Source organism: Choloepus didactylus, chromosome 10 (assembly GCF_015220235.1).
Source record: "Choloepus didactylus isolate mChoDid1 chromosome 10, mChoDid1.pri, whole genome shotgun sequence".
Lineage (NCBI taxonomy): Eukaryota > Metazoa > Chordata > Mammalia > Pilosa > Megalonychidae > Choloepus > Choloepus didactylus.
In genome coordinates, this window is record NC_051316.1 from 98,906,511 (window position 1) to 98,926,752 (window position 20,242).

The following is a 20,242-nucleotide window of genomic DNA, read 5'->3' on the forward strand; positions in this document are numbered from 1 at the left end:
GAGTTCCAATTTCTCCACATCCCCTCCAGCATTTGTAGTTTCCTGTTTGTTTAATGGCAGCCATTCTAACCGGTGTTAGATGGTATCTCACTGTGGTCTTAATTTGCATCTCTCTAATAGCTAGTGAAGCTGAACATTTTTTCATGTGTTTCTTGGCCATTTGTATTTCCTCTTCAGAGAAGTGTCTTTTCATATCTTTTGCCCATTTTATAATTGGGCTGTCTGTACTATTGTCATTGAGTTGTAGGATTTCTTTATATATGCAAGATATCAGTCTTTTGTCAGATACATGGTTTCCAAAAATTTTTTCCCATTGAGTTGGCTGCCTCTTTACCTTTTTGAGAAATTCCTTTGAGGTGCAGAAACTTCTAAGCTTGAGGAGTTCCCATTTATCTATTTTCTCTTTTGTTGCTTGTGCTTTGGGTGTAAAGTCTAGGAAGTGGCCGCCTAATACAAGTTCTTGAAGATGTTTTCCTACATTATCTTCTAGGAGTTTTATGGTACTTTCTTTTATATTGAGATCTTTGGTCCATTTTGAGTTAATTTTTGTGTAGGGGGTGAGGTAGGGGTCCTCTTTCATTCTTTTGGATATGGATATCCAACTCTCCCAGCCCCATTTGTTGAACAGACCATTATGATTCAGTTCAGTGACTTTGGGGGCCTTATCAAAGATCAGTCGGCCATAGATCTGAGGGTCTATCTCTGAATTCTCAATTCGATTCCATTGATCTATATGTCTATCTTTGTGCCAGTACCATGCTGTTTTGGCAACTGTGGCTTTATAATAAGCTTCAAAGTCAGGGAGTGTAAGTCCTCCCACTTCGTTTTTCTTTTTTAGAGTGTCTTTAGCAATTCGAGGCATCTTCCCTTTCCAAATAAATTTGATCACTAGCTTTTCCAAGTCTGCAAAGTAGGTTGTTGGAATTTTGATTGGGATTGCATTGAATCTGTGGATGAGTTTGTGTAGAATTGACATCTTAATGACATTTAGCCTTCCTATCCATGAACATGGAATATTTTTCCATCTTTTAAGGTCCCCTTCTATTTCTTTTAGTAGAGTTATGTAGTTTTCTTTGTATAGGTCTTTTACATCTTTGGTTAAGTTTATTCCTAGGTACTTGATTTTTTTAGTTGCTATTGAAAATGGTATCTTTTTCTTGAGTGTCTCTTCAGTTTGTTCATTTCTAGCATATAGAAACATTACTGACTTATGTGCATTAATCTTGTATCCCGCTACTTTGCTAAATTTGTTTATTAGCTCTAGTAGCTGTACCGTTAATTTCTCAGGGTTTTCCAGATATAAGATCATATCATCTGCAAACAATGACAGTTTTACTTCTTCTTTTCCAATTTGGATGCCTTTTATTTCTTTGTCTTGCCGGATTGCCCTGGCTAGCACTTCCAGCACAATGTTGAATAACAGTGGTGACAGCGGGCATCCTTGTCTTGTTCCTGATCTTAGAGGGAAGGCTTTCAGTCTCTCACCATTGAGTACTATGCTGGCTGTGGGTTTTTCATATATGCTCTTTATCATGTTGAGGAAGTTTCCTTCAATTCCTACCTTTTGAAGTGTTTTTATCAAAAACGGATGTTGGATTTTGTCAAATGCTTTTTCAGCATCTATTGAGATGATCAATTGATTTTTCCCTTTTGACTTGTTAATGTGTTGTAATACATTGATTTTCTTATGTTGAACCATCCTTGCAGGCCTGGAATGAACCCCACTTGGTCATGGTGTATGATTTTTTTAATGTGTCTTTGGATTCGATTTGCAAGTATTTTGTTGAGGATTTTTGCATCTATATTCATTAGGGAGATTGGCCGGTAGTTTTCCTTTTTTGTAGCATCTTTGCCTGGTTTTGGTATTAGATTGATGTTAGCGTCATAAAATGAGTTAGGTAGTGTTCCATTTTCTTCAATGTTTTGAAAGAGTTTGAGTAAGATTGGTGTCAGTTCTTTCTGGAAAGTTTGGTAGAATTCCCCTGTGAAGCCATCTGGCCCTGGGCATTTATTTTTGGGAAGATTTTTAATGACTGATTGGATCTCTTTGCTTGTGATGGGTTGGTTGAGGTCTTCTATTTCTTCTCTGGTCAGTCTAGGTTGTTCATATGTTTCCAGGAAATTGTCCATTTCTTCTACATTATCCAGTTTGTTGCCATACAGTTGTTCATAATATCCTCGTATAATTTTTTTAATTTCTTCAGGATCTGCAGTTATGTCACCTTTTTCATTCATTATTTTGTTTATATGGGTCTTCTCTCTTTTTGATTTTGTCAGTCTAGCTAGGGGCTTGTCAATCTTGTTGATCTTCTCAAAGAACCAACTTTTGGTGATATTTATCCTCTCTATTGTTTTTTTGTTCTCTATGTCATTTATTTCTGCTTTAATCCTTGTTATTTCTTTTCTTGTACTTGGTTTAGGATTGGTTTGCTGTTCATTTTCTAGCTTCTTCAGTTGATCCATTAGTTCTTTGATTTTGGCTCTTTCTTCCTTTTTAATATATGCGTTTAGTGCTATAAATTTCCCCCTTAGCACTGCTTTTGCTGCATCCCATAGGTTTTGGTATGTTGTGTTCTCATTTTCATTCGTCTGTATATATTTAGCAATTTGTCTTGCCATTTCTTCTTTAACCCACTGATTGTTTAGGAGTGTGTTGTTTAACCTCCAGGTATGTGTGAATTTTCTAAGTCTCTGATGGTTATTGACTTCTAATTGTATTCCATTGTGGTCAGAGAATGTGCTTTGAATAATTTCAATCTTTTTAAATTTATTGAGGCTTGTTTTATGTCCCAGCATATGATCTATTCTGGAGAAAGTTCCATGAGCACTAGAAAAGTATGTGTATCCTGGTGATTTGGGATGTAATGTCCTGTATATGTCTGTTAAATCTAATTCATTTATCAGATTGTTTAGGTTTTCAATTTCCTTATTGGTCTTCTGTCTGGTTGATCTATCTATAGGAGAGAGTGATGTGTTGGAGTCTCCCACAATTATTGTGGAAACATCAATTGCTTCCTTTAGTTTTGCCAGTGTTTCTCTCATGTATTTTGTGGCACCTTGATAGGGTGCATAGACATTTACGATTGTTATTTCTTCTTGGTGAATTGCCCCTTTTATTAGTGTGTAGTGGCCTTCTTTGTCTCTCAAAACATCCCTGCATTTGAAGTCTATTTTATCTGAGATTAATATTGCTACACCTGCTTTCTTTTGGCTGTAGCTTGCATGAAATATTTTTTTCCATCCTTTCACTTTCAGTTTCTTTGTGTCCCTGTGTCTAAGATGAGTCTCTTGTATGCAACATATTGATGGTTCATTTTTTTTGATCCATTCTGCGAATCTATATCTTTTAATTGGGGAGTTTAATCCATTTACATTCAACGTTATAACCGTGAAGGCATTTCTTGAATCAGCCATCTTATCCTTTGGTTTATGTTTGTCATATTTTTCCCCTCTGTCTATTAATATCCTTTATTGTACCCATACCGAATCTCTTTAGTACTGAACCTTTCTCCAAGTCTCTCTGTCCTGTCTTTGTTTCTCTGTCTGTAGGGCTCCCTTTAGTATCTCCAGTAGGGCAGGTCTCTTGTTAGCAAATTCTCTCAGCATTTGTTTGTCTGTGAAAAATTTAAGCTCTCCCTCAAATTTGAAGGAGAGCTTTGCTGGATAAAGTATTCTTGGCTGGAAATTTTTCTCACTCAGAATTTTAAATATATCGTGCCACTGCCTTCTTGCCCCCATGGTGGCTGCTGAGTAGTCACTACTTAGTCTTATGCTGTTTCCTTTGTATGTGGTGAATTGCTTTTCTCTTGCTGCTTTCAGAACTTGCTCCTTCTCTTCCGTGTTTGACAGTGTGATCAGTAGATGTCTCGGAGTAGGTTTATTTGGATTTATTCTATTTGGAGTTCGCTGAGCATTTATGATTTGTGTATTTATGTTGTTTAGAAGATTTGGGAAGTTTTCCCCAACAATTTCTTTGAATACTCTTCCTAGACCTTTACCCTTTTCTTCCCCTTCTGGGACACCAATGAGTCTTATATTTGGACGTTTCATATTATCTATCATATCCCTGAGGTCCATTTCGATTTTTTCAATTTTTTCCCCATTCTTTCTTTTATGCTTTCATTTTCCATTCTGTCATCTTCGAGGTCACTGATTCATTGTTCAACTTCCTCTAGTCTTGTACTATGAGTGTCCAGAATCTTTTTAATTTGGTCAACAGTTTCTTTAATTTCCATAAGATCATCCATTTTTTTATTTAGTCTTGCAATGTCTTCTTTATGCTCTTCTAAGGTCTTCTTGATTTCCTTTGTATCCCGTAGTATGGTCTCATTGTTCATCTTTAGTTCTTTGAGTAGCTGCTCTAGGTGCTGTGTCTCTTCTGATCTTTTGATTTGGGTGCTTGGGCTTGGGTTGTCCATATCGTCTGGTTTTTTCATATGCTTTATAATTTTCTGTTGTTTTTGGCCTCGTGGCATTCGCTGAACTTGATAGGGTTCTTTTAGGATTTGTAGACCAATTGAAGTCCTTACCTCTATTTTATCAGATCTACAGCTTCGTGGAGTACACTTTCTCTAACTAACCAGCAGGTGGCGTCCACGAGCCACCTGTTCTCCACAAGCTAGTTCTCCCCGGCTTTGCCTTTGTGGTGAGTGGGGGAGTGAGTCTTGTGGGGTCCAATTGGTGTACCAAGCTTGCGTGTGTAGTTGGTGTTGCCTGCCCTGTATATGGGGCGTGTTTCTGGGCAGTCAGGGACGGGGGGTGGCCCTAACAATCAAATCTCCCTGGTGATCCTAGAGTTTTAAAGCTGCTGCAATAGTCTAATCCTTCAGTTTAGTCCTGCCACAGTTTGTCTCTGCCACTGACCCACAAGTCCTTGGTATTAGTGTATGGCTCCTGAGACTTGCAAGTGGGCCCCTCTTCCAGGCTGTGCACTCCGGGTCCTCTGTTGAGGGATGACTGTGCTATGTCACAGGTGAGTGCTGTGCCCCCAGGGCAGTTCTGGGCTGCTGGGCTGCTGGGCTGTGTAGGGAGGCTCCCAGTCTGCTGAAATGATGGCTGAATGGGGCTTTGTTAATTCACACTGCTCCACCTTCCCAACTCTGGGACAGTCAGCTGAGGTTGCAGGGAAGGCTAATGTCCACGCCCAGTTTTGTGGTGTGTGCCTGTTATTTGAAGCACTTCCGTCACACTGGGTTGTCTGGGGCAGCTCTGGGCTATGGGGCTGGAGATGGGCAGGAGTGTTTCCTGTCCACCAGGATGATGGCTGTGAGCGGACACCCCCCTTTTCTTGGGAAGTTGTGATGTTTAGTGAATTTTCTCAGCCACTGGATTATTGCCTTTTGTCTCAGAGCTCTCTTAGTTCTGCTCTTGACTTGACCTGCCCAAATTGCAAGTCTTTGAAGCTTTCTGTATTGGGCTTCTTAGGGTAATTGTTTTAGAAAAAGAAAAAAGGATTTAAAAAAAAAAAAAAAAAAAAAAAAAGGGCCCTCCTCAGAGATCTAATGGGTTATTGAAATGCTAAGAGACAAAGCAACCAGGGCCATTAAGGAAAGGTCCACAGGGCAGAGAGATCAGCTTTTCTTCGGGATTTGCATATGCGCCTCAGGGCCCTTCCCCTTTCTATGTTCACCAGAACTCCAAAAATCCTCCGCTTTTATTTTGGAGTTTTTCGTGTTGTTTTTTTTCTATGCCTGTCTCCTCTCTGCTGGGCTGGCTGCTCTCAGATTCTCTGGTGTCTGGTCTCAGTCTATCTATGGTTGGAGTTTGGATCAGTAGAATGAGTTTCGGATAAGGGCTGCCACTGCAGTTCTCCCTTCTCCTTCCCGGAGCTGACAGCTCCTCCTCCCATGGGACTGAGCCTGGCAGGGAGGGGCGCGGGTTCCCTGGCCGCAAAAACTTACAGATTTCGCTGATCTCAGCAGTTCCACGTTTTCATGAGTGTTGTATGAAGTATGCCCAAAGTCAGATTACTCTGTGGTGTCCAGTCCACGCAGTTCCTGGCTTTCTACCTACTTTCCTGGAGGAGTAACTGAAACATACAGCTCACCAGTCCGCCATCTTGCCCCGCCTCTCTCCCTTTAGTTTTAGCCTCCATCTCTTGTTACATTAGAAGGTGGGATATTTAACACCATATATTCTATGACCCAACCTACCTCCTACAATTGATATTATTCTACTAATATTACTATTCCACTAATATTATTCTAATAATTTCTGTTTCAAAAATAGTACAGTGGTCCAATTCGTTTATTTATTTAAACAATAGAAATCCAGTGGATCTAAAGACTTGAGTCAACAAGATCAAAACTGTGATAATAGTAAGACAGTTTTTGTCTTTTCCATTTTTTCTTTCATGAGTGTATAGTACAGTTTTCCAGAGGCTACCATATATGACATGCAATGACATCATCACTCTGATGACCAGTGGAATGTTGTTTTTGTGTATTCTAATGTCAATTTTTTTGTTTTAATTTCTAGTATGCTAAATATTGATAGATAAAGCTCATAACACAAAAGCTCTTTGGGGTCCTCAATACTTTTGTGAAGGGATCCTGAGACCAAAAAGTTTGAGAATTGCTACCTTGACTATAAATTCCTCAGGGACAAGGATTATTGCAGATTCTTCTGTGTCATTATTACAAACATATTAATGCTTTAAAAATATGTGTGTAATGAACTTTGTTTTCTCCAGAGGTATGGGCCTTACACAATGGCAAAGAATTATTGAAGTGGATTTATAAATGCACATGATGGTGTCAAGCATTGTTTGTTGATTGAATGATTGAAAAACATTTTCAAAATGCATATATATATATATAAACTGTTTCTTATGATTAATAACAAAATTTTATTTCAATCACTGAATAGCCTTTTTTGCTTTGTATTTTCTCTGACACTAGTTAGTAAAAGGTAACCTACTTTGTGATTTTGATTTTTTTTTAAATTTAAAGTTATTTTTCAAAAGTTTGGAAACCACTGGTCTTAATTAAAGCGTAAAATAGAGACTGCCAGTGTTTCCATTTTAGCTCTAACAGTTTGTTGTTGCTTGACTTTGATAAGTCACGTAACCATTTTATGCCTTGGCTATAAAATGATGGAACCAAAGCTGCTATCTCCAGACTCTTACTACGTTCTCCTTCATACTTTCATGTTTTTAGTACCTAGCTTCCCAACACTCACGTTTAGACTTTACTCCTGTAATTCTTGGTGATTTCAATATGCGTACAGATTTTCTTTTCTTGCTTTTTTTTTTTTTTTTTCCAGAACCCTGATCTCTCAGTTCCTTGACTTCTCTCAATTACTTTCTTTACGACCTTACCTCAGTTACTCATTCCATGGTCATACCCTAGACCTTGTTGTCACTAGTAACTGTACCCATACTCATTCCATAATCTCACTTTAAAGAATCCCACTCTCTAGTCACCTCTTGTGATTCTGTCTGGTAACCTTACTCCAATTTTTGAACTTCTCTATGGATACTGTCATCATCTCACAGTCCTCATCTTTCTCATGTTTTCACTTCTGTTCTTACCCTGTTTATATTCCGTGATCCATCATTATAATGACTCCCTTGCATTACTATTTACCTCCTTGATTTTCTCTTCCTGGCAAAATTCTAACTCTGACTGAAATCTAATCTCTGCCTACTCAGTGCCTGTACCAAGTTCCTCAACATGGTTGACGAAAAAGATAGAGAGCCATCTTGACTGCTCTCCCTTTAAGCCTGTGACACTAACCTCAAGTAGACTATACTTTAGAGTTCTCCAATTTTCCTAGATATCTGTTGCACATATTCTCTCATCTCACACTTTTTCCCTCTCAGTCTCATCTGATGACCTTGTTTACTTCTGTTTTTTTTTCCGGATAAGTGGTAATTCAGGAGAGAACTTCTACGTGTCGTCACCATTCTGTCTATCAACCCAGCTGCATCTGCATCTCCTCATACACTTTGCCTGTTCTCCCTTGACTTTGGATAAACTGTCTAGGCTCTTATTTTAAGACCCAGCTTTCTACTTGTACTGCTAGTGGTCATTATTCTAGCAATTCTCTCTCCCCTCATCAGCATCAATTCCTCCCTCTCTTCTGGTTCTTATCAGCATAAAAACCTGCCATAATATATTCCATCTGAAAGACAAAACCAAAGCAAACCCTGCCATATTTTATAGCTCCCCCAACAGAGCCCCTTTCTTTGTTTTATAGCAATACTTTTAGAAAGAGTGCTTATACTTTTTTCCTCCCTTTTCTCACTTCCTGTTCTCTTTTGAGCCTGTTCCAGTCAGGTTTCTTCCTTGCTTCTCTACCAGAGTGCCTCTTGTGACCCTTATGTTGATAAATTCAGTGGTCAGTTTTTCTGTCCTCATCTTAGTCAATTTTTTTAATACAGCATTTGACACAGGTGACTCTTCTTTTTCCTTCTATATTTATTTTATTATGAGATGTAGCACATATATAGAAAAGTAAAAGAATGTGTAGTTTAAAAATAATTAAGTAAATCTGTATAATCACCATCCCATTTAAGAAACAGAACATTATCACTCCTTAGAAGCTATCTGTTTATCCCTCCCACCAACCCGCCCCCCCCATCCCAAGGGCTTTCAGTGATCATTTCCTTGATTTTCTTTATAGCTTTCCCATCTGTATATGCATCCTAAACAACTTAATTTGATTTTGCCTGTAACTTTATAAAAATAAAATTATACAGAGCTTATTTTTTTGTGACTGGCTTCTTTCCATTCAGCATTGTTTGGGATTCATTCATGTTGTTGCATTTAGCTATTTTTTGTTCATTTTAATCCATTATGAAAAGACTATAATTTTCCATTCTGGTTTTGAAGGAAGTTTGGGTTCTTTTCTGTTTTGGCAACTACTAACAGTGCTGCCATGAACATTTTTATACATGCCTCCTGCAGCACATGTGGGAGTTATCCTAGTCCAGTACATGAAGTAGCCAGCAGTGTAGGAAAGTTCCTGTTGCATTATATCCTCAACAATATTTAGTTTTGTCGGACACTTTTTCTGACTTGAAATTTTTTTTCCCCACTCAACTTCCAGGTCAACATTTTCTCTTGGTGGTTCTAGCTCTACTGTCCTTTCCTCAGTTATCTGTGTTCTTCCTCTTCTTTCTGACATATAAATATTAAAGTTTCCCAGGGCTCAGTCTTCAGACTTCTTAATCTACATTGACTCTTTGGGGATCTCATCTAGCCTCTTGTCTTTAAATAACTTGTGTACACTGAGGATTCCCAAATTTATATCTCTAGCCAGACTGCCTCCCTTGAACTCAGACTCAGTGCCTCTTCAGTACCTTCACATGGATGTCTAGTAGACTTCTCAACTTAAGATGTCTGAAGTCCAAATTCCTATCCTTAATTCTATCTCCAACCTGCTCTTCCCATAGTTATCCGCCTCCCAGTCATTGGAAACTCCATTTTCCATGTACTCTGGCCAAAAAACTTGGGGACATCCTTGGATTCTGTGTTTCACAGTACCAAACCAACAGCAAATTCTGTCTGTTTCACTTTTAAGTTATGTCCAGAATTCAGCTACTTCTTTAACTTCTTCACTGCTACCATCCTTACTTAAGCTGCCATCATCCCTCACATGAATTATTATAGTAACGTCCTATTTGGTCTTCTTGCTTCTGCCCTTACCCTTGTAGTTTATTCTCTACGAAGCAGAGATTTTTTTTTTTTAATTTTTACTTTCACAATAATTATAAATTCACAGGAAGTTGCAAAGATAGTAATAGAGGGGCCAGTTTCTCCAATGCTTACTCTTAATGTAACTATAGTACAACAGCAAAACCAGGAAATGGACATTGTCACAATGTATATGTATACATTTTATGCCATTTTATCATATGGTAGATTCCTGTAACAGCCACTGCAAAGAAGATGTCATTTCAAAGATCTCCTTCACGCTACCCCTTTATAGTCACAACCAATCGTCTTCTCCCACCATCCCTAAACCCTGAAAATCACCCATTTTTCTCCATCTCTATAATTTTGTTATGTCAAGAATTTCATATAAATGATAAAAGGAACTATATAGCATGTGGCTTTTTGGGAATGTAGTTTTCTTTTTTTTTTTTTTCCATACAACATAATGCCCTTGGAGTCTATCCAAGTTGGTTGCATATGTCAATACCTTCCTTTTTATTGCTGAGTAGTATTCCATGGTATGGATAAGCCACAGTTTGTTTAACCGTTTTGTTTGTTTCCAGTTTTTGGCTATTACAAGTAAAGCTGCTATATGAACAATTACATACAGATTCCTATGAGCAGTTCACAAAAACGCAGGTTAGATTGGCCTGTAATTTTTCTTTGTTGTAATGTGTTTGTAAAGTTTTGGCTTCACATTTATGCTGGCCTCAGAGTTGGAAAGTGTTTTTCTTTTTCTGTTCTCTGCAAGATTTTGTGTAAGATTGACATTAGTTCGTTCTTAAGCATTTGCAAGAATTTGTTAGTGAAACCTTTAAGCATGGGATTTTTTTGAGGGAAAGTTTTAAATTATGGATCTGATTTCCTTAATAGTCATAGGACTATCATCTTCTTATGGCAGTTTTGGTAAATTGTGTTTTTCTAGGAATTTGTCCTTTTGTCCATTTCATCTAAATTTTTAAAATATTTTGGAGTAAAAAAATATTTGGAGTAAAATAGTTCCATAAGATTTTGCTATCTTTTTATTGTCTGGAATATCTGTGTTGTCCTCTTTTATTTGTTTCGTACCTTCTTTTTATACGGAGCATTCTCAATAGGATTTTGTCAGTTTTATTAGCCTTTTTAAAAAATCAGCTTTTGGCTTTGTTGATCTTCTTCTGTTATAAGCTTGAATTCTATTTCATTAACTTCTGTTTTTATCCTTAGTTGCTCTTCCTACTTTCTCTGGGTTTAATTTGCTATTCTTTAATTTTCTGAGGTAGAAGAATAGAATATTGATTTTTCAACCTCTTATTTTATTGTTTATACTATTAAGACTGTAAATTTCCCTTTAAATATAGATCTACCTGCACTATACTTTTTTAACATTAGTATTTCCATTATCATCTAAAAATATTTTTTTAATTTTCTCTTGTTAACAGTTCTTCAACCGATGAGCTATTTAGATGGTGTGGCTTAGTTTCCAGATGGGGGATGTTCTAGTTAACTCTTTTTTTGTATGTTCTTGCTTATTCTTCTGTGATCTGGGAACATACTTTGTATAATTTCTTTCTTTTGATATTTGCTGAGACTTGTTTTATGGTCCACCACATGGTCAGTTTTTGTAAATGATTCATGCTTTTAAAAAATATGCATATTCTGCAGTTATTGATCAGAATGTACTTTATATGTAAGGTCACATTTGTTCATTGTGTTGTTCAAATCTTATATACCCATACTAATTTTTTTGTCTGCTTGTTCTGTTAATTACCGAAAGAGGTATGTTAACTCCCCTCTATTGTGGATTTGTCTACTTCCCTTTGTATGTTTGCCAAATTTTAGTTTATATTGTATTTTTTATTTCTAAAATTTGCATTTGCCTCAGTAGTTTCAAATTTTCTGCCAGAATTCTTTCTCTTGTCTTTTATTGTTTTGAACGTTCTAATTGTTCTTTTTAATAAAGTTTGTTTTTGAGTGTTCCATTATCTGTTTCCCTTTTGGGTCTGTCATTGGTGTCCACTGTTTTTCTTGATTTTTTATCAGTGTCTTGTCTTCTCATTTGTCTGGTTATAATGAGTCTTGGAAATTCTAAATGAAAAATTGCAATGAATTTAAAGCCTAGAGTAATATTATCTTCCTCTATAGAGGATTTATATTTACTTCTGGAAGATGATGAATAGAACTGGCAATCACAGATCACTTTGATGGCAGATGTTTTAAAGCAGGGCTTTTCAGGCCTTATGAAGTTCACACTATTTCCAGTTCCTTATATTGCTAGTGTATAGCATTTCAGAGCTCCAACCCAGAATGTGGGAGATTTACCAGGTCTTTCTCTTCTTGGTGGTCCTTGAACTTTGGTTTGGGCCCCTGAGGTCTGGGAGCCTGTTGAAAGTCCTCTGTTCAGTTCTTGGTGGCCCCTTTTGCATTTGGAAGATGCCCATAGTGGAAGCCAATGCTGGTCTTCCTTAATCTCCTGAATCTTGTCGCTATGATTCTTTATTATCCAGAAACACATATTTATTTTACATGTTAACCAGCTTTTCTAGTAGCTTTCATAGGATTTACTTACTCTACTCATGTAGTTACATTAACATACTGTAAGTGAAACCTTGATACTTCATAAAAGTTCCTCTGGTGAGGAACCCTTCTATGGTTGTGAACTGATCCCTTATTATGATCTGGCTCTTCTTGTCTTCTACTACCACCCCATCCTTGTTCACACCGTTCCAATCACTCAGGCCTTTATGCTGTTAGTTAGCATGTTTCTGCCTTAAGACCTTTGTACTTGCTGTTTTCTCTGCCTGGAACTCTATTTCCCCAAATAGCTGAATAGCTTACTTTTACTTTCTTCAGGTCTTGGTTAAAAGGTCGCCTCATCAGTGACTGAACCCTTTCTGAGCACTATATATAAAATAGCAACACCTCCTCCCTCTTCAGGCCTCTCTTATTTTTCTACATTGCACTCACTGTCATCTGACATATTATAATTAGTTTGTACCACTATAGCATAAGCTGTTTGAGGACAGGAACTTTGTTTTGTTTCCTGTTAAATGTCCAGCTCCTTAAATTGTCCTGCACATAGCAGATGCTCAATTAATATTTGTTGTTGAACAAGTGCATGAATAATGAATTTATAATGGAATCGATATAAGCATTCTATGAAGCCAGTCAGTACCTTTAAGGATTAAATGAGTTAGTATATGTAAAATACTAAGAACAGTGCCAGGCATATGGTGAGCACTCAAATGTTTTCTTAAAAAATTGTCTCAGAAATGAGCACTTCTCATTACTAGATTATTGTAGAGGTTGAAAACCAAGCCTGTTTTTGTAAAGCAAGCCCATTTTTTTTTCTGTTTACTATTATGATTAGCCCCTGACTTTACAGCCCTTTTCCAGTGACTGGGATGGTAGAATGATGCTTAATCCATGGAATTCTCTCTATATAATTGGGATGTTTAGAGGATAAATTTGTGGGTTTAAGCTAGCTTGTGATTTCCAGGGAATCAGGGAGCTGCTTTTAATGTAACTTGATGAGCAGGAGAGTGATTGAATAGACATAGTTCCTTTTTAACTTTTATCTCTTAAAGACTGCATTCTGGGAGACGGGCACACTCACAATTTTATGTAATGCAAATGAAATAAAATACTAACAGATATTGCCTTCTGTTGAAGAGAACATCAAGATTGATTGACCTGAGTGGTAAGTATTGACCCAAGCAAAAGCTGAAGTCGATGTTTACCCCAAGGGGCAATAAATCTTGATAATCAGAGAATATGTATTTAATCTCAGGATTATTACAAGCTTTCACTAGAAGTATCTGGAAATCTTGAGGCATGAATCTCTTGAGCATAACTTTCCTTTAGAAAAAAACCAACAGCTAATTTTTAAGAGAGGCTTAAGTTAGGAGTGTCTGCAACTGTGTCTGTGAAGATACAGAGAGTTCTTTAAACTACTTGGACAGATGTCTTTTCTCTTATTGTTTGTAACTTGAATAGCAAAGTTCCTTCCTTATGCAGTGTTATTAACCAGCTCTCTATCTAAGAAATTGATTAATATCAGTTCAGTTAGTTTTTGTTCCATACCCATTAGGTTGTTTTTAAATCTTGTGTTAGTTTGAAAATGTGAAAAGATCTTTGACTTTCAAAGAGCACTAAGGATGTACAAAATCTGTATACATAGGAAATAAGCAAAAATACAAGACCACATTTTATACTTTATATTTGTGATATTGTGGAAAGTCTTTTAGGTTTATATGAGAGAAAAACTGTAGAAAGCTTCATGGAGGAGGTGAACTGTAAATAAAATCTTGAATACGATTTGAATAGGCAGTCAGGAGAACATTTTATAGTTTGATAAATAATCAGATTTTCAAAAGCATAAGTTTTAACCTGTAAACTTTTAAAATTTATACAATTAATAAATGTTAAATTCTGTAAATACTTGAAAAGACAAAAGTAAAAAGAAATCCTACCAAGGATAACTACTTACAACATTTTGCTATATACTGTCCTTCCAGACTTTTTTTGTTCATGTGTAAACACAGATGTGTGAATATGTGCATAGATGTTTGTATATATGTTTGTGAAAAAATAGAAAAACACATTTAAAAAGGGGGATTATACTATAAATTGTTTCAAGAAGATTTGCTTTTAAAATTTTCAAAATTGTAAGATCATATGTCTGATAATTGATCACTGAAAAAGTTGTATGGTCTTTATGATACCTAAGATTTTCCTAACCAAACATATTAGCTACATTTGGCAGAATAAATAAAAGCATTATTTTGACTGATAAGAGTCTCAGTTTTTTTTTTTTTTTTTTTTTTAGGTGCTGGGTCTTCAGCTTTAAAGAGGCCATTTGAAGATGGATTAGGGGATGATAAAGATCCCAGTAAGAAGATGAAACGAAACTTAAGGAAAAGTATGTAAAATCTTTATTCCTCTTAGTATTCTTTCCAGCTGTAAGAATAGATTTTAACTGAGAAGTTGACAGTTGAAAAGTTAAAATTAATATATAGACACAGCAATGCAGATTATTTTACCAAGATAGTAGCATAATAATTTAAAAAGTAATTTTAGAGTTACTTATGAAGTGAAATTAATATGAGTACATCTTTTGAAACTCTTGCTTTTTTAAAAGCCTGATGAATTTATACTGGTCAAAGAATGTGTAGGTTAAAGCAGAATGGTTTTCTAGTTTATTTATGATCTCATTCCTCTTTTTTTTTTGAACAGTTCTAGACAGTAAAGCAATAGACCTTATGAATGCACTAATGAGGCTAAATCAGATCCGGCCTGGGCTTCAGTATAAGCTTTTATCTCAGTCTGGCCCTGTTCATGCCCCAGTTTTCACAATGTCAGTAGATGTGGATGGCACAACATACGAAGCCTCAGGACCATCCAAGAAAACAGCAAAACTTCACGTAGCAGTGAAGGTAAAGTATTTATTTTACTTAGTAATGCTGTTTTTTGTTTTTTGTTTTTTAATTAAATGTTGAAAATAAGGTGTTTATTTTCCTAGAGCAAATTAACAGAATGTTTTACAAGATTTTTATGATAAAGACTTTTGTCCCCTCTGGATAACAGAATTTTTCTTTTTGTTGTTGTAAAATAACATGTGTTACTTATACAGAATTTGTAAAGTACAGAGGAAAGGAAAGAAATATCTCAATTGCACATCTGTGAGGCAGAAACCATTTATAGTTACAGTATTTAGTTTATTCTAACCTTTTCCTGTTTTTTTTTGTTTGTTTTTGTTTTAAAATTGAGCTCACAGTGTGTATGTAATTTTTTTTAACATTTTTAAATTGTGAAATATAACATATACAGAAATGTGATAACTTTCAAAATACGATTTAACAAGTAGCTATAGAGCAAATTTCAAAGCATGATATATGTTACAGTTCCACCATGTCAGTTATTTCCTGCTAGCTATTCTAGTACCCTAGAAACTAAAAAAAAATTATATAAAGATTCAATATTCGTAATCCTTTGTTTAATCCTATCTTGTCTCTTGCTACCTTTCTTTCTCGTTTGATCACTTTCTCAGTCTTCAGGGATATCTGGGCAGTGACGACCCTAACTTGTTCATATTGAAAAAGGGTGTTGACATTATGGGGAAAGAGGATGCATCTGGTTGATGTTCTTGGAGAGGCTCTTGCCTCTGGGTTTTGGGACTTATCTGGCATAGGAACACTCTGTGGGATTTCAGTTTCTGAAAAGTAAACTTAGTAGAGTCTCAGATAAGAACCTACGTATGCTTTAATATTTTCAGGACTACTGTTGATTAGGGCTTGATATACTGGGGGCATTTGGAATATCTAGCTGGAGTTTGCCTAAGAGTGACCTCCAGGATAGCCTCTTGACTCTATTTGAGATCGCTTAGCCACTAAAACCTTATTTTCTTAACCTTTCTTTTCCCCCTTTTGGTCAAGAAGGCATTCTCAATTGTTTATGTAATTTTATCTTCTTCCATTTTTATTTAACATTTATGTCATCAGTATTTTTCCATGTTATTAAAATCTTCATAGATAATTTTAATGGCTATATGATTTACATAATATGAACATACTATTATTTTTTTAAATATTCCCCTATTGTATTTTTTTTTTCTGTTTCTAGATTTTTTTCTGTTGTAAATAAATTTGATCAATACCTTTTGTGTTATGGCCTTTTTTCTGTATTTCAGAATATTTCCATAGGGGATGACATCCAGGATTGGACCATTCAATCTTGCATATAGTTTTGTAGAACATTCCCAAATAGTGGAATCTCTCTATAATACACATGACCTCATTCAGTCTAATGCCCAAATATCAAATATCATGAAGATTAAAGATCAGTTTTCACTTAAGAAAAATTCTGGTATGTGAGAGTAAATGGCATATGATATAATTGATTTTCATCATTATTCCATTTTGCAATTACTGTCAAGGTAGCACACAAGCACCATCCCTAGATGCTAGGGAGTACAGCAGTGAACAAAACAAAGTCCCTATCCTCATGGAGCTTACATTCTGGTGTAGTTAGGGTTGGGAGACAGATAATAAATATACAAATGAATATATACTATGCCAGGTAGTGATAAGAACAGTGCAGCAAAATAGAAATTGTTAAGCTGTAAAAATATCAAACAATTTATTATTTATGTTCTGCCTTGTTTACAAAAGAGGTACGTAAAGTATGATGAAATAATACGAGTTAAAAGTGGGATAGAAAGAGAATCAAGAATGAGGGGGAAAATGAATCCAGCAATAAGACTAAAGTTACAGTTTAATAACATAGCTATAAATGAGTACTGAGAATGAGTCACAAATTTAGACCTAAGGGCTCTAGCAACTGTCAAAAATCTTGTAAAATATATAGTTCATGCTTTATAACGTAAGAACAGACAATTGAGTATGAGAATCACAGTTGTTTTGGTATATATATCAGATGGTCATCTCTTCTTGGGTAAGTCTTCATAATGAGAGATATTCTTAATTATTTCCATTAAAGGCATTCATGATAATAGTGATAAATTCTGTGAGATTGTTTCTTACAGTAATCTAGTAGCCTCACAGCAAGTTGCAATTCAGTAAAATATGGAGAAGGGGGTTAGTAGAGTGGCAAATTTTATAGTAAGACGAGATTTAGAAGCAATCTATTCCTCTTATTTGATTTAAGCAATATATTTTTATAATATAATGGAACTTAGACTGGGCATGCTTTGGTTAGTTCACTCTGAATATTATTTTTTGTTCAACTTAGCTTTTGGTAAACATAGAGGGGCTGTACACATGGGTTTAAATTCTCTGGCAAACATCTGGAATGTAGATGCCAGTTAAATGACATTGAATCTAAGGGAACAGTTAATGACCTCCTCTGACAACTTGTGTGGGGTAGATGGCCATCATACCTCTAGTTGCCCTGACTTGCAATTTGGGTAGAATTTATGAGTTTGGATATTTGGATAGAATAGTAAGTTTTAGATTTGAGAAGAATTGAGATTTGCCCTTTTTAAGAAATGGGATAAACTGGACTTTTGATTCACCCAGGTAGAATAAATTAAGAATCAGAGTAAATAGCTCTGGAGGTGAAGGCATATCCTTGGATATTTTATTGGCTTAAGATTTTTAATCAGTTTTATGTTATGAGGGCCTGTTACTTGATCGCAGTCAGAAGTAGCCTGCAGTATTTCCTGGGCCTTCACAGTTTCACTCCCCAGATTTATATGTTAGATAACTGTATTCTAGAATTTCCTTCCTGTGTTGGGGTGGTCTCCCTAAGGACCCTCACAGAGTTTTTATTCTATATCTGGTTTTCTAAAAGCTAAAATATTATTTTACATAAATATTTTTGACTTTTCTTTTCTTATTATAAATGGGTAACATATATTGTAAACAATTTAGAAAATGAGGGGGAGAATCCCCAAAATTACAACACTTAGAAATAATAACCATTAGCATTTTGATATGTATTTTTCTAAGCTTTTTTTCAAATGTATGCAAGTCCACTGTCTTTTATCTGCAACTCCAAAATTCAGAAAGCACTGAAAATGAAAAAGTTTTCTCTAAGTTTGATGCAGATTCACTGGGTGGCAAAATCTGACCTGAATTGATGTGGAGCTATTTTTAGTCTTTATTATTCCATTTAGTGTGAATACTTAATATTATTTCTTTGCAGTGATGCAGATTCACTGGGTGGCAAAATCTGACCTGAATTGACGTGGAGCTATTTTTAGTCATTTAGTGTGAATACTTAACTATATTTCTTAGCAGAAACAAGGAAACTTTTGAGATTCCACTGGAGAAATTGCAAAATATATGGTATATGTACTGTATTAAATTTTTAAACTCTGAAAATTCTAGAGATAGAATAACTAGGTCAAGAGGAAAACACACTTGAATGATTAATTCACTAAAATATGTATCGATGTATGTGTGTCTGTGTGTGTGTGTGTGTGTAAAATGCCAGGCATATTTTTCCACATTTTACCAGGTTCTGTTCCTTAACTGAGTTTGTGTGAGAATTTTATATCTGATATCTGTTTATGAAGGTAGGTCCCAAAAGACAAAAACTCTTGCATTCTTCACTCAGTAACTTCATGTTGTGGGTCTGTACCTGTGACAGATCACACTAAAGAATTAAATCAAAACAAGGAATCAGTTCCTGTCTTGTTAGCTTGGCAGCCCAGCAGCAGGCATCCTAAAGTGATGGAGATTGGTGGCCAGTCTTCCCTTTCCTCTTCCAGTTCTTTCCCATGACAGCTTCTCACAACAGTCACCCTCCCATTCTTTGAAAAGCGTGTTAGTAATTGTGAGGAAAAGATCAGCTAGAGGGTCAAGGAGTGAAGGTTCTTTGGCAGGAGGATAGGAGGTTCTTGGAGCCATCAGGTTCCCTGAGCATATGTATTGTACAGAAGCCATGAATTTCTCTTTTTTGATTAGAGAGCCATGGGGTAGAGTGCCATGAGTTTTCTTTTCACTTTCGGCCTCTAGTCTTTGAGAGGATCATCTTTCTGCTCAGGAGGATAGGTGCATGTTTACATACAACTGGATTTCCCAGTCACTTGTTTCCAAGATTCAACTTGTGATTTTTTCAGCTCAGTTGATATGTTTATTAGGTTGGAATTTGTTTGCTACACACTTGAAACTCACTTTTCTTTGGTATCATCATTATTTTGTCCTTAATATTGATTCCAAAAAAAACTTTGGTTCCAGAGGTCTGGAAGTTCTTTAATTTTTTGGCATTTACTATGAGCACTTAGACAGTGTTCATAGAAAAATGACTTAATTTGAAATATTTTTAATTATGCTGTATTACAAATGGATACTGTATCCCTTGAAAGATTATCATCAGTTATATAAAACATATTTAAATATATTAAAAATATGTTGCTATAATAGCAAGTAAATAAATGAATCCAATATGTGAGAAAAGGGTAGAGAAAAGTGATCTTTACTAATTATTGACATTAGATTATTATAGCTATATATGTTAAATTGGGAAACACCACATGTCCTTAGTTTTTATTGGAATAAACAAATCAAATGTATTGGTGACGCTTTGCTTTTGACTTAAAGCGTTAATGTTGATTCCAGACTGATAGCTGTTCTCCCAGGGATTAGATTTCTCAGAGCATATTTTCAGGACTCAGGCAGTGGAGAAGGTGTTTTCTTTACAAAATATTGATGAGGGTATAACCAAATGATGGTAGTGTACTTAGTATAAAGTACTACTTAAGTACTTTTAAAACTTAAGATGTTAAAAAAAGGCTTATTAGCTTTACTCCTTATAAATACAAGGAATTTATTTTTGATTTAAAATGTTAAGCAGAATGCCAAATTCTCCTTATGAATTGGATGAATTGATTTCATGGTATCTTGGTACAGAATTCTACTTATATCCATATTTTGTAATACTATTTTATTTGTGTTGACAGAATCCTGTATACAGGATGCCACTGTTTATAAAGGCTGGGTTGCCTGGCTTCTCATTTATGTGGCACCTCAAATAGTTTTTTGAGTACCTATTTGTACAGTTGGATCGTACAGAAATATGATGTTGCTTTTACTCTCTAGGAGCTTAAAAAAAATTTGTTAAAAGCTGAAACAAATATAAGC

The 20,242-nt window shown here is 35.7% G+C and overlaps 1 protein-coding gene across 4 annotated transcripts in view; it reads left to right on the plus strand.

Moving 5' to 3' along the window:
* Positions 1-20,242, plus strand: part of LOC119545109 (spermatid perinuclear RNA binding protein) — a 227,134-nt gene that overhangs the window by 178,317 nt on the left and 28,575 nt on the right. For all 4 annotated transcript variants that reach the window (XM_037850717.1, XM_037850716.1, XM_037850715.1 and 1 more), the window contains exons 11-12: positions 14,467-14,559; positions 14,874-15,073. In XM_037850717.1, the coding sequence (XP_037706645.1) occupies positions 14,467-14,559; positions 14,874-15,073 (293 nt within the window). The remainder of the gene's footprint in view (positions 1-14,466; positions 14,560-14,873; positions 15,074-20,242) is intronic.